The sequence below is a fragment of the Theobroma cacao genome, chromosome 8 (genome assembly GCF_053813885.1).
Source record: "Theobroma cacao isolate CCN51 chromosome 8, ASM5381388v1, whole genome shotgun sequence".
In the NCBI taxonomy this organism is placed as follows: Eukaryota; Viridiplantae; Streptophyta; class Magnoliopsida; order Malvales; family Malvaceae; genus Theobroma; species Theobroma cacao.
In genome coordinates this window covers 1,647,161-1,660,324 of record NC_142646.1, presented here as the reverse complement: position 1 = coordinate 1,660,324, position 13,164 = coordinate 1,647,161, and the positions used below count along the sequence as shown (strand labels likewise).

The following is a 13,164-nucleotide window of genomic DNA, read 5'->3' as shown; positions in this document are numbered from 1 at the left end:
TAAATAATCTTAAACCCTTCTATGATTATTATGCAAATGTTCTTTTTTTTTAATAATAAATCTCGAATAAAGATAAAGAATCATGTACAAAGTTTTTAATTACAAAGATTTTATGAAACAAGGTCAAAATCAGCATATAACTTTATCAATTTTATTTATGTAACTTTACGGAAAACAGCATCTAGCTAATCTTAGTTAAAGGCATTAAACCGGTTTAAATGGCTAATTAATCACTTAATCCGAAGCATTAACTGCAAAAATAAAATAAAAAATGAAAGAAATTAGCGGGGGACCGCCGTCGTAAGTGGGTCCTATATCCGACGTAGCAATGACCGTAGGCGGGCAACCGAAAACATTAAACAGTAACATCTTAACCTGAGTGCCACGTGTCCAATGTTCAAAAGATTAGGACAAGCCTCGATCTCTTTAATTGTAGCCTATCAGAGATCCTAATCTGCAAACTGAAGCAAGCACCCTCCCTCCATCGGAGAAAAGGATATCTCGGGGCTCGCACGGGCATCACATCTGCATCAAAGCTCCGTCGACGACTGTAAGTTCGAAACCACTTAATCCTTCGTTTCCTTTGTGTTGTTCTGGTAATTGGCTTCTGATCCGTTCCATGGCATCGCTTTTCTGGATTAGATCCATTTCCTGCAATCGTTGTTTTTTTTTTTTTTTTAATTTCTTTTTAGTTCGTTAGTGGATTTGCTTTCGTTGTTGAAACATTGATGTTTAATCTATAGGGTTGCAAGGAATGTTTAATGCTACAAAGGAAGGATTTTGAACGGGAAAAAGATTTGTTCCTTTGTGCTAAGGTTTGTCAGTGTTGTCTTATATTCGATCGAGTTTCAAAATTTATTTAACACGGTTTCCATAGTTCATAAGTGTGGAGTATTTAGGCTGATCAAGTTGCTATATCAGTTTGGCATTAACTTTTGTTCCTTTCCTCAATAATTTGCAAATTCATTGATGTATTGAAAGTGTGCTAGGTTGACTATAGTTGTGATGAAAGAGTAGATGCCATAAGGACGAATTCAAGATTTTGCATGAGGGGTGGTTAAAGTGTAATTAGTAGGGTAATCATCTTATATATATATATATATATATATATATATATTAAGTTTTATACATATAATAATAAAGAATATTAAAAATTGAGGGGTGACAGCCATCATCACCTGCCATCTTCTTGGCTTCGCCAGTCCGTGACACCTAACTCTTTGGAAGTGTCTTGTGATCCTTCCTTTTTTTAAAGGATTTTGAGATTAAGGAAGTTAATTGAAACATATGGTAGGTGATTCTGTGTTTCATCCAAAAGCATTTGCATGAATTTGGATCAGATGATAGTTATCGTCATATGGCAAGCAGTTTATAATTTAGGGAAGGCCAGGTGCCTGCCATTGTATATCCATGAGTATACTGTAGATTGGAGAACTTCTGCTATTAGGGCGGAAGGCTTCTATTGTAGTATGTAATCTTGATTGCTAGAACTTATATTTGAAATAAATGCTTGTACTAAAATACAAAAGAAACACATGAGGGCAGTTTCAGGTTTCTGCGGATATTTCCTTCTCTTTTAAAACTAGACAGCTTTCTATAATTTCTCGTCTAGTCCATATCTTTCCAACTTGTAAAGGAAGACAGTAAATTGGGGAACCAGCTAACGTGAAGATGAAATTCGATTCAGATTTCTTGGTAAAAAGATTTTGATAAATGGTGTATACTAAGGGATCCATCTGATTGATGGAAGAGGTTTGCTTTCTTTGTGGGATAATTTGTGTGTCGTTGGAGTTTTGTTTGTAATATTGTGTAAAATGTGGCTTTCAAAGTAAATACAGGGTAATTTTTTATCACCTCGGAGGATGTTGAAGAAATCTCATTTTAAGTTTTACTTGGTATGGGTTATGGTCAATTAACTTTAATAGGTGGGTCTTGGGCAAGTATTTGAATGTCGTGCATGGAACTACGCGTTTCTGTTTGAAGGTTAGGGTAGAAGTATAAGATGGACCAATGAAGATAATCTTTGGGTGTGTGATAATGTTGACAGGGGAAGTGCAGCTTTGTTGGTGGTGGGGTGTTAATTAGTAGATTTGTGCTGGTTGGTGTGTCTATTAGAAGGTTTGAACATGAGTTCTCGCAGCAGAAGCAGTAGCAGGAGCAGAGGCCTGAGTCGAAGTAGAAGCAGGAGCCCACGAGATCGCAGGATTCGATCTCACCGATTTTCACACCGAGATGCTTCGTTTAGGAGGGAGTCGCGTCATGGCTTCAGGTTATTTGGTTATCTAGTGATTTACTTTTTCCCAGTATTTTGTTTTAACAGAAAGGGAAGGAAGACTGAAAAAACAAAAGTAATATTTTAACAGGAAGGGATTCTTATATGCCAGCAATAGGAAGCATATCTTTAAGTTTTCTTAGGCCTTAACTTTAGAGCTAGATCGCTACATAAATAAATTATAGAGATAGATAATCTGTAAGAAGTTGTGCATTTTTGGTTGTAATAGAATTTATACATTTCAATTCTAACATTTTGCCTTTTTTAGAGTTTTGAAATGATCATTTAATGTCTCCTTGCACAAGCAGCAGACAAGCTTCCTCCTTGAGTTAATTCTGTCTTTATACCCTGCTTTTGCACCTGAGAATAACTCCTAAGTTTCTCGTCATCCTAGAGAGATTGAAGCCAAATATCTTCGGTTACTAACTTATTGTTGGTAGTTGTAGAGCAAAATTCTAATAGTTAGCTGCCACAAATACTTAGGTGCTCTGTATAAATGACTTGAGGCCTGATTGCATGGGGTATGCAACGAGTGTGCTCAATTTGAATAGGATGAAAGTCAGTAGGCTATAAATGAAGCATTCTCATATGATTCTAATGGCACACTGCATTATTGCTAAGACTCTAGGTGGTATTTATGGTTGCTTAAGATTATTTGTTTTACAAGAAGAAATATGAAGAAAGGGATACTGATAGGACAACCAGAGTTTAGTTTTCTCTTTCATTGGCTATGTGATGAGTTTATAAATTTTAAATCTGAGATGATATTTTGGTTCCAATGTGTTAGTGTCTGTTAGACCACAACATTCTTTTATACATTACCAGTATACTCATTCTGTACATTTGGATTAACATTAATTTTTTTATTAATTTTCTAATAAATGCCTTTTTGTGTCTTTAAATTTATCTCCAGCCAAGGCAATCTGTGCAACAACTGCAAGCGGCCTGGTCATTTTGCAAGAGAATGCATTAATGTTTCTGTTTGCAATAACTGTGGTCTTCCTGGGTAATGATAATTTTTGTTGCATTACTAACTAATCGCTTCCTTTGTTTGTGCCTGTTTGCTTCCTAACAATTGCTTTTCAGGCACATTGCATCCGAGTGCACTACACAGGCACAATGTTGGAATTGTCGAGAGCCAGGGCATGTGGCCAGTCACTGTCCCAATGAGGGCATCTGCCACTCATGTTGCAAGACTGGACACCGTGCCAGAGACTGCCCCAATCCCCAAATGCAATCCGGAGACATGAGACTCTGCAACAACTGCTTTAGGCCAGGGCATCTAGCTGCTGACTGCACAAATGATAAAGCATGCAAGAACTGCCGGAAAACGGGTCATCTAGCTCGTGATTGTCACAGTGATCCTGTTTGCAACTTGTGCAACATATCTGGCCATGTCGCTCGGCAATGCCCAAAGGGCCATATTCTTTCTGATAGGGGTGGTGGCAGCCGGAACAATGGTTATCGTGATGTGGTCTGCCGGAACTGCAATCAAGTGGGACATATCAGCAGGGAATGCAGAGGTGCCCCTATCATCTGCCACAATTGTGGTGGCAGGGGACACATGGCATACGAGTGCCCATCCGGCAGGCTGGCCGACCGTGGATACCGTCGATACTGAAACATAAGTTAGGATTACTGCTTTTCAAGGATAGGAGCTTGTAGTACACGGAGAGCACAGGAGTTTGAACTGTGGCCTTGGGTCATTTTAAATCTTCCAAAAGAGTGGTTATTTGGTTCTGAATGTCTTGTTTTTGTCTGCAAAAACCTTTTTAGACTTGAAAATGTGTATGCTTAGACCCCAATTTATCTTCTTTTCACTGATATTAGCTTCTGACAGTTCTAATCCCTCAAGTGTTCAGGGACATGAGCTGCAGCAATGGTAAAAATTTATTCTTCATGATTTTTAAAAAAATTTTATATTAAAAAAATTGAATAGTTGTATTGATAAAATAAATAAATTACAATACAAAATATATTAAAATCAAAATTTTTATTTTAATTTTTTTAAAATTTAAAAGAAAAAAAGACAAAACATATAGAAAGGGAATGAAATTACATCTTTGACTATGGGTTTTGTAAAAATTTACTCTTAAATTAAAATCCGCAATGGAATGTAAACCCAAGCGATATAAAAAAGCCCAATAGGCCCCCTCGAGTCTACAACTAATTTGGGCCCAGTCCATGCAGGAGTCTATTAATCAAGTGACATCACGTGCAGTAGCCGCTTCATTTCCCCCGCGAAACTTGGTGCGTTTTTTGAAAAAGTCTTGTTATGCAATCAGCTTCGTCTTCATGTTCAAATTTCCAATGGTAAGCAAAAACTCAACACGAAAATCTTTTCCCAGCTCTGACCCCTTCGAATTGCAAAATCTGTAATGGCTTAGGCTTAGGGTAGTGAGATCAACGATATTGGTTAGCAATGGAAACATCGATTCTTTCACCGACGCAGAAGTACGCAGCATCGGCTTTGTTCGCTCTGGCTCTTCACCATTCTCAGGTTCACCAAAAACGGCCTACGAATGCCCTTGTTTCAATGAAAGACGAGCCGATTGGTGAAGGCGCAAGCACCCATAAAACCCTTTCGGTCTCTGATCATCCCCAGCTCTGGATCCATGAGAACTCCGGTTTACTTTTGCCCGTCTTCAGGTTTATTACTGAAAAGTTTTGATTTAAAAAGTTCATTTTTCAAATCAGTCGGCTCTGATTTTTTCTTTTGAAACAATTTTTTTTTTTTACGGATGTTTAGGTTGATGGGAGTGGAAGATCAAGCTTGGGATGGGCTCAAAGAAACCGCCGGAGTATCAACACAAGCGAGGCATCACGTCGGATCAGTATGTCCCTTACTAATTCATATCTAAATCTTGGAATTATGAAACAAGTTTATTTTTTGAGCGTGATATTGATTCTGTTACAGTTCTTGACATTACTCTCAGAGGAAACTGATGAAGCTTCTGAAGAAAGACGAGAAAAGGAACTTGCTTTACTTAAGGCTGTCGATGCTACAATGCTTAGTATAGAAAGTTCTCTCGTTGTTTCTGAGGATATTGATAGGAGTCGTGACTATGAAATTAAGTGCCGCGGGAGATACGGCTTTCACAAGACAGAGTTAATCGGTGAAGACACGGATCCTAATGGAAGAATTCAAAGGACTACTTCCAATGTATCCGATGAAGAAGAAGAGGTTGATGGATTAGGAAGTAGAGTTTCTGAGAAACCAATGGAAGAGGGAGAATTGCTTACTGAGGAGAGGAAAGTAACGGTTCTTTATGAGCTTCTTTCAGCTTGCGTAGCTGAAGCCAGTGACAATGGATCAAAAAGCTCATCTCAAACAAAGGGCTATGATGCTCGCCACCGTGTGGCTCTGCGTTTGCTAGCTACTTGGCTCAATGTCAAATGGGTAAAAATGGTTAGTGTGCTTAAACTACTCATTATTCCGTAGAGCCCTTTGTGAGTTTTAAGCATCAGTTGTGAATGGCATTTGGTTTTAAACAACTCCTGCTAGTGATAATGTGTTTGCTGCATTTGAACCTTCTATCTATCCATAAGAAAATTTTAATATTGTAGGAAGCCACAGAGATAATGGTTGCTTGCTCTCTCATGGTTCCATTGATAAAGGAAGATGCAGAGGAAGTTGAAAAGAAAACGATAGCTGATTGGAAACGGGAAGGCATGATCGGTGCAGCTGCTTTAACTGGAGGAACTTTGTTGGCCGTTACTGGTGGTATGGAATCCATCAGTTTGTACATAGCAGATATTTCTTCCTCAAGTATTTTCCCCCTTTTTTTATGGTATAAGCAAAGTCACCGTTGACCAATTTCATAACAGGCCTAGCTGCCCCAGCAATTGCACAGGGATTAGGTGCCCTGGCTCCTACATTAGGCAGCATTGTTCCTGCAGTTGGAGGTGGGTTTGCTGCAGCAGCGAGTGCTACAGGGTCAGTTGCTGGTTCGGTTACTGTTGCCGCATCATTTGGAGGTATTGATCAATGGGGCGTTGAACATGATTTTTGTTTATGTTTGATGCTTTTTCATGAGAACTTATGGTACTTGTGTTTATAACTGAGCTGCACAATGCAGGACTTTGGGTGTTATTCATTTTTATTTTTTTTGGACAAATGGTAACACTAGTAACAGTTTCATAATACTCAATGACATGATAAGGTCCTTCATTTCTTGCTAAGGTTTAATTATTAGATTTGACTAACCCTTCAACACTAGACACCATTAGAAGTACGACTGTAAAACAAAACGTTGTCAGTGTCCTGACTGATTTGTCAATAAAACAAGCTTACATATCATAGAAAGCTTTGTTTCACACTTACACGATGAGCAGAGTAAACAGCTCAAAACTATCAATCAACAGTCATTTTTCCGTATAATAACTTTTAAGGGCTAAAACAATAGAGAATTTAACAATTGAATGCTGTAAAATAAGACCAATTTACTGCCTAGAGTGCAGATTTAGTTATGATGTTAACCAACTTGCATTTCTTTTAGTACTTTTTTCTTTGTAACCGAAGTAATGTGTTTGGTGGATACTTTCCTCACTAACTTACTCTGTACGTATCCCAGCTGCTGGAGCTGGTCTTGCAGGAAGTAAAATGGCTAAAAGAACTGGAGACCTTGATGAATTTGAATTCAAACAAATTGGGAAGAATCATGACCAAGGCGTGAGTTTTTATTCATTTATTTAAATCTTTACATTTTTGGCTGCTTAGAATAGGCTACTTTATAACTTACTAAATGTTGGTTCTTTATCATGTTTGCGTTCTTACTGGCTCAATTCATGAATTTACTTGCTGATTTTTTATAACTACATTTTTTAGCGGCTAGCAGTTGGAATTTTGGTTTCTGGAATTGTCTTTGAGGAAGAGGATTTTTTAAGACCTTGGGAAGATCACAATGATAACTTGGAGAGGTCAGAAACTTATCAACCATCTTCCTTGAGGAATAGAACCTCTATTTTTGTATTACTGTTTCTACCTCTTTCTTCATAATAGGCATATTGGATTATGTACCTATGTTTCCATTGTCAAGCGAAGGTTGACTCTTGCTTTTCTGAACTTGTGCTTAATTTCCCTTGTCTTTTCAATGTTCAATGTTCTTCCTGTTTTTACTTTCTATGTAATTTAAAACCAACAACTTATTTGGTGTTTGGTCTTTCTATATTTTATTTTCTTTCTGTCTTGATGATGTAGTAATCTTATTAATGTTTCAAATTCTTAGGTATGTGCTAAAGTGGGAGTCCGAGAAGCTGATTGCACTGAACATTTCAGTACAGAAGTGGCTTACTTCAAGTATTATTTTAACCTTAGTAAGCCATCTTTGCTAGCTGACTAGGTATTTTGTTTGAAAACTAGCCGCCTTTTGCAGGAATTGCTTTAGACGTAATGCAAGCAGGAGCCATGCTGACTGTATTAAGTACACTAGTAGCAGCACTAGCTGTGCCAGTAGCTTTGGTTACCGCATCTAACCTTATAGACAATGTATGGGCGGTTGCTGTTGACAGGTTATCTTTTACTTCTTTGGAATGGATAACTTAGTGTAATTGAGATGGATGATGGTAGAAGTTCTACATTTGATTAGATGTATATAATGCATGCACGCTTCACTTTTGTTCAACAAAACGTTGAGTGCCCAACATCTTCTTCCCTTAGTCTTCAAACAACGCCACTGACTTCTCTGCAGTTTTTCCCTTAAGCATTCTTGGAGTCTTTGCATCATAGTTGCCAATTCCTGATCTTCGGTATATATTGCCTCAGATCTGATAAAGCTGGAAAGCTACTAGCTGAAGTGTTGCTAAAGGGATTGCAGGGGAACAGGTAGTCACATTTATGATCATGTAAAAACTGATCTTTTTGCCCCATAACAGTAGTTGAGTTTTGACCTTGGTTTATATATACTTTTTTTCAGACCAGTGACACTCGTTGGTTTCGCCTTGGGTGCCCGAGTAATCTTTAAATGTCTCCAGTGTCTGGCTGAAACAGAAGGAGATAATGGCAAGATCACCAATCACCATCTTTTTATCATTTTTATTAGTAGGTTGAATTGACTATTTGATAATTTTTCTATTCATCCGTATTTCTGCAGCTGGACTCGTCGAAAGGGTTGTCCTCCTTGGAGCACCAATCTCAATACACGATGAAAATTGGGAAGATGCCAGAAAGGTATTTCTGATTGCTTTCTGGCACTAATTTTCTTCTCTCAACTTTTCTTCTTTCATAGATAGCACTAATAAGATTTGCTCCTGGTTTGCAGATGGTGGCAGGAAGATTTGTCAATGTTTACAGTACTAATGATTGGACACTTGGAATCATATTTCGTGCCAGGCAAGTGACTGGTCTATACTTAATTATCATGTCAAAGAATCGATGAATCTTAGGAAAAATCTTACACCATTGACCTATGGAAAAAAAATTTTGTTTTGCTTATCCATAATTATGCAAGAAGAAAATGTTTAGCAAGCGTTCGGTAACTTACATGAAATGGTCAATACTTGACTCCTCATAGTGGCGTAAATGAAATACTAGGATTTTCTTCCATGGATGATCATGATTCATGATCTTGTTTGTATCTTCCTCTTTTTTGTTTCTATGTTACTAAACAGTTTTCCAGTCTCCTATCTGCAGCATACTTTCCAAGGGATTGGCTGGAATTCAACCTGTTGATCTTCACGGGATTGAAAATGTAAGTGCTCAGACTTTTTTTCTTTTCTATTTTTTCAGTTCCTTTTCAATTTCCATTGCACTGATGTTAAAAGACAATGAATTATCGTTGGATTTGCAGGTTGATGCAACTGAATTTATCGAGGGCCACTCTTCCTATCTCTGGATGGCAAAGAAAATCATGAGACAGCTGGATCTGGACTACTATTATCCTATTTTCAGGACCACCCACACCAAACCCCAGGAAGGGAAAAGCAAACATACTTAGTTTAGTTTTCATCTTTAAGCTTTCCTGCTAAATTTCTGTCTGCTGTCCTCCTATAATATGATTATCTGTCTCTTTGGCTAATTACTACTTGATTTTGGAATAAAATAGTATGCCTCTTCAAGCTTTGTTCTGACACGCAATGCAATTCAATCCATGACGTTTTGGACTTCCATTGATGCTGGGTAAGAAGATAAGCTTGAAAGCCCATGTGGTTAAGCTAAGCATCATTACATCTGTTTCTGCAAGGGCAGCTGCCCAATGCAGATGCAAAAATGGAAATCTTGGTTAGTTAATTTACTCTTTACATAAATAATGCATAAACCCTTCAATCAGTACTGTCTGCAGCATTTTGATTTTAGGCCAAAATCCTGACACTTGAGTGCTCTCCCAACTTGCTCATTTGCTCAATCATGCGTGTCTCTCATCGTTTCTCAGTTTGTGTGAGAATCAAGCAATCCATGTTACGAGTTAGGACAAGCACTAGATGGTGGTTAAGGAGGCCAGTAAGAAAGAAAACTTGAGCCTGAATCGGAACGTGAATGCCAGCCATATCATTTTTTTTTCCTTTTAAATATGAAGTTGCAAACATGATGGCACAAGTGCCCTGCCCCTGAAAAAATCAATTTGTTCCGTACCTTATAAGGAATGCATTACCTACAAGCAAGATTATTGTATCCCCACAAATGCCATACTCAACTGCTCTTTCCCCTTCACACTTGTTCAATTTTCAAACGTCAAGGTGAAGAAAGTTTGGAAGCTCGCAACAAAATTGTTTGGTAAAGACATGCAGAGAATTGCCAATACTGTAAACAGATTCTCTGCCCAAGAACCAGGCCCCTCTGTTACTGCTAAAACTATTTTATTATGAATGTCACATGTGAGGCTCACAAGACCATGAATTACCAAAATATGGGTATTAACTCAAGGTTTGCTTAGCTAATTGCATGCAAAGGTTTATAATTCCAAATAGTAAACTTTGACCAGGCAAGCTAGTTGGTTCTTTTCTGTAGGAGGCTTCTTAGTTCTTATCAATGTTCCTCTTGGTCTCTAGATAAGTGGATTTGTCCCAGTTCTGATTCGATCAAGAGCTTGTATTGGTTAATTAATTTCCACCTTTTCATCAAAAAGCTGATCCTTTTTTTGGGATCATTGCATTTGGGAAACAAAAGCTGAAAGCTTATCGATAGTCAATCGTTGTACCACTATCAGCAAACAATCAGCCACTACTCGAACTCCCTTCTTTTGGAAACATACTTCCATTGTTTCTTCAATCTTCCAAAGAACTGTTTCATTTATATTGATGTCATGGCATGTCCCACTTCTCAGATCCATGCCATTTTATAATTAGGATTTAGGATACACTGGCATTACCTCTAATTCTTGCTCCTCAGAGAGTCTCGGGACGATCTTAAGAGGGGTACATGTGCGCCTGCCATGCAAGTGGGCGAGGCTGAAATATTTTGAGCCTTTCAAGCATGCGCTAGTCACATTGCAATCCTAGGTGGGGACAAAGTGTGTCCGAAGGCATCTCATTCTTTAGTACTTTTAAGAAAAGAACAAGTAGCAATTGGTTGTTTTCGGTTGCCATGGAGATCTGGGCGTATAGCTTTAAACCAAGTGTATATATAGCAGGCACATTTAGGCAACAGTGGCATCTTTTCAGAAATCAAAAGATGGAGACATTAGTAAAAGGTTGGTGGGTTCTGTTTTTTCTAGCGGTGGCAATTGTTAGGCTGAGAGGTGATGACTTGGTAAGGGGCCCCACTAGTACCAATTCTTCTTCAGTTCATGTCAAGCTTCCCCAAGGAAAAGACAATGTTGAAGTAAGCAATAGAACTTCTACTGAAGTTGTGCTCGATGATAAGAACAAAAATAGAGGACCATATTATAGAGGAGGAGGAGGTGGTGGTGGTGGTGGGGGTGGTGGAGGCGGTGGAGGAGGAGGTGGTGGTGGTGGCAGTTTTGGATGGGGATGGGGTGGAGGTGGAGGAGGTGGTGGTGGAGGAGGGGGAGGGGGAGGGGGAGGTGGGGGATGGGGATGGGGAGGAGGAGGTGGTGGTTGGTATAAATGGGGATGTGGAGGAACAAAACCTGGCAAAGGCAAGGGAAGAAGAGGAGCAGGTAGAGGCATTCACAGTCATCAAGCGCATAGGAAGAGAGTTTTCAACAAGGAAGATTATAAGCTAGGTGAGTTTGCTCAATGCATGGTTAGAGGAAGGTGCAGAGGCATGAGGTTGGATTGCCCTCTTCATTGTGGTGGACCTTGCGTCTATGACTGCCAACATATGTGCAAAGCTCACTGCAGACGCCCATGATTCCTTTAACCCTCAACCAATCTCTTAACCTCTTTTCTCATTCTCTTTTCCCCCCCTCATCTTTTCTAATTTCTCAATTGGCAGAATGTTAAGCAGAAGAACAATCCATTGAAGAGTTTTAACTAATGTTTGTCTTCATCATCATCAGGTTCATATGGATTCTTTGAGTTGCTTGATATTTCAATGGGCTGAGATTTTGTATGTGTTCTTTCTTTTCTTTCAATTATCTAGCCTTTTTAATGGAAAGCCTTTTTTGGACAAATATTGCTTGCATGTTCATGTTATTAGACCCAATGTTCCTGTAAGAAATAAGAGACTGTCCCTGTCCTTTGAGTGCCAATAAGGAATTGAGCCCAAACAACCTCTTTAGTTCCCAAAGGACTGGTTCGACCCAAAGTAAAGTAGAAACTATTTGGGCCAGATAGCAAAGAACCAAGAGTAAATTTGGGGCTAATGCCTAGATGAAACAGCTGTCACAACAGAAAGAATACTAGACCCACTTGGCCAATAGACCAGAGAGTCCTCTCTGCCTCAAACTTGTCTATTTGTATATGTCTTGAAGGTTGTGGACTGTTTTAAGTTGTTACATTAACTCATCAAGGAATCAATCATTTTTGTTTTTTTTTTTAAATTTCTTTGGAAGGAACAAACCCAGATTATTTTCATGATAACCAAACTTAATTTCTTTGATGGGTTTATTAAATACGATGGGGCAGGGTAGACTGTAGAGAGTATTGTAGGGGTTAAATCCTGAGAAGGTCATCAGCCTGCTATTGGGCAAGAACCGACCCCATCGACCCCTTCAGAACGCTTAGAAGAAAGATGGGCAAAAGGCCAAAACTGCCATGATCAAGCAAATTAAGATGCTGATGTGATATTTCCATGGAAGAAAGGTCTGAGAACAAAGGTCTTTATTGCTCTTGTCTGAAGCCACCAAAAAGTGAACAAATTTGGCATGTGCGGCACACGGAAAAGAGATACGCCCAGAAGGCAGGGCTCTGCAACGGGTTAGCTTTGGTAGGTGTAGGTTTAGGTGTGGTAGACCCAAGGGAGAACCTTTCGGCCGTCTACCAGCACTCTGATTGACCGAGACCTTATCATCTTTGAGCAGCCCCTTTTTCAGTTACAGTGAACACACATGTACGGTCGTGATGTAAAATGACGAGGTTCATTGGTGCAAATCCTGAAAAGATTTGTTGGTTTTTCTTGTTTTTGGTCTTAAATGTGATAGTAAACGGATGTACTACAGTAAATCAAAGCATAACATTCAAGTTCGTATATGCTTTGTTTGGAACAGAACTGTTATCTCTCTGAGTTATGTCTGTAGGAAATCAAAGTATATCGTAAGTATAGAAACTTGAACATGGGATTGGGAAGAAAATGTAGAGAAAGAGGAAAGGGAATGTAGCAGAAGTACCGGAAAGTACAACTGGAAGTCTGCAAGAAACCCTGACTAACAACTAGTTCTGAGTTCCTTTTTTTCCCTATTTTGGTCCGCAGATTTCAACTAGTTGAATGAACTACTGAAATTGATAGTTATAGCAATACAATCCCAAAGGTTTGGGCCTTTGGGGTATGTTCGTCCCCACCAGGACACTGCAATCTTGCTTTAAGACAAAACCAGACCATCCCTTTTTGCCTG

General features: G+C 38.9%; 3 protein-coding genes across 4 annotated transcripts; all 3 read left to right on the top strand.

Moving 5' to 3' along the window:
• Positions 1 to 393: 393 nt before the first annotated feature.
• Positions 394 to 4,077, top strand: LOC18591488 (zinc knuckle (CCHC-type) family protein). Of its 2 annotated transcripts, XM_018125679.2 has the most exons (5): positions 394 to 550; positions 744 to 815; positions 2,048 to 2,269; positions 3,186 to 3,278; positions 3,359 to 4,077. In XM_018125679.2, exons 3-5 carry the CDS (start codon positions 2,127 to 2,129, stop codon positions 3,891 to 3,893), a joined length of 771 nt encoding a protein of 256 aa, XP_017981168.1. In that variant the 5' UTR covers positions 394 to 550; positions 744 to 815; positions 2,048 to 2,126; the 3' UTR covers positions 3,894 to 4,077. The 2 variants fall into 2 exon arrangements, with proteins under 2 accessions (XP_017981168.1, XP_017981169.1); XM_018125680.2 differs by lacking the exon at positions 744 to 815 and having other exon boundaries at positions 397 to 550.
• A 600-nt stretch (positions 4,078 to 4,677) lies between these two features.
• On the top strand, positions 4,678 to 9,332 carry LOC18591486 (transmembrane and coiled-coil domain-containing protein STS1-like). The gene is made up of 15 exons (XM_007017628.3): positions 4,678 to 4,921; positions 5,022 to 5,106; positions 5,190 to 5,681; positions 5,840 to 5,996; positions 6,101 to 6,250; positions 6,847 to 6,944; positions 7,101 to 7,192; positions 7,501 to 7,571; positions 7,648 to 7,783; positions 8,037 to 8,096; positions 8,188 to 8,273; positions 8,365 to 8,441; positions 8,533 to 8,603; positions 8,904 to 8,961; positions 9,061 to 9,332. Exons 1-15 carry the CDS (start codon positions 4,695 to 4,697, stop codon positions 9,205 to 9,207), a joined length of 2,007 nt encoding a protein of 668 aa, XP_007017690.2. The 5' UTR covers positions 4,678 to 4,694; the 3' UTR covers positions 9,208 to 9,332.
• A 1,548-nt stretch (positions 9,333 to 10,880) lies between these two features.
• LOC18591487 (glycine-rich protein) lies at positions 10,881 to 12,343 on the top strand. The gene has a single exon (XM_007017629.3). It carries the CDS (start codon positions 10,881 to 10,883, stop codon positions 11,520 to 11,522), a length of 642 nt encoding a protein of 213 aa, XP_007017691.3. The 3' UTR covers positions 11,523 to 12,343.
• Positions 12,344 to 13,164: the final 821 nt, after the last annotated feature.

What these genes read in the sequence shown, in the direction of transcription:
- LOC18591488 (XM_018125679.2), top strand. Translation starts at nt 2,127, where the DNA reads ATGAGTTCTCGCAGCAGAAGCAGTAGCAGGAGCAGAGGCCTGAGTCGA. An exon ending in GAGTCGCGTCATGGCTTCAG is followed by an intron (nt 2,270 to 3,185) that starts GTTATTTGGTTA and finishes ATTTATCTCCAG; the next exon opens with CCAAGGCAATCTGTGCAACA. An exon ending in AATAACTGTGGTCTTCCTGG is followed by an intron (nt 3,279 to 3,358) that starts GTAATGATAATT and finishes ATTGCTTTTCAG; the next exon opens with GCACATTGCATCCGAGTGCA.
- LOC18591486 (XM_007017628.3), top strand. Translation starts at nt 4,695, where the DNA reads ATGGAAACATCGATTCTTTCACCGACGCAGAAGTACGCAGCATCGGCT. An exon ending in GGAAGAATCATGACCAAGGC is followed by an intron (nt 6,945 to 7,100) that starts GTGAGTTTTTAT and finishes TACATTTTTTAG; the next exon opens with CGGCTAGCAGTTGGAATTTT. An exon ending in AAGGGATTGCAGGGGAACAG is followed by an intron (nt 8,097 to 8,187) that starts GTAGTCACATTT and finishes ACTTTTTTTCAG; the next exon opens with ACCAGTGACACTCGTTGGTT.
- LOC18591487 (XM_007017629.3), top strand. Translation starts at nt 10,881, where the DNA reads ATGGAGACATTAGTAAAAGGTTGGTGGGTTCTGTTTTTTCTAGCGGTG.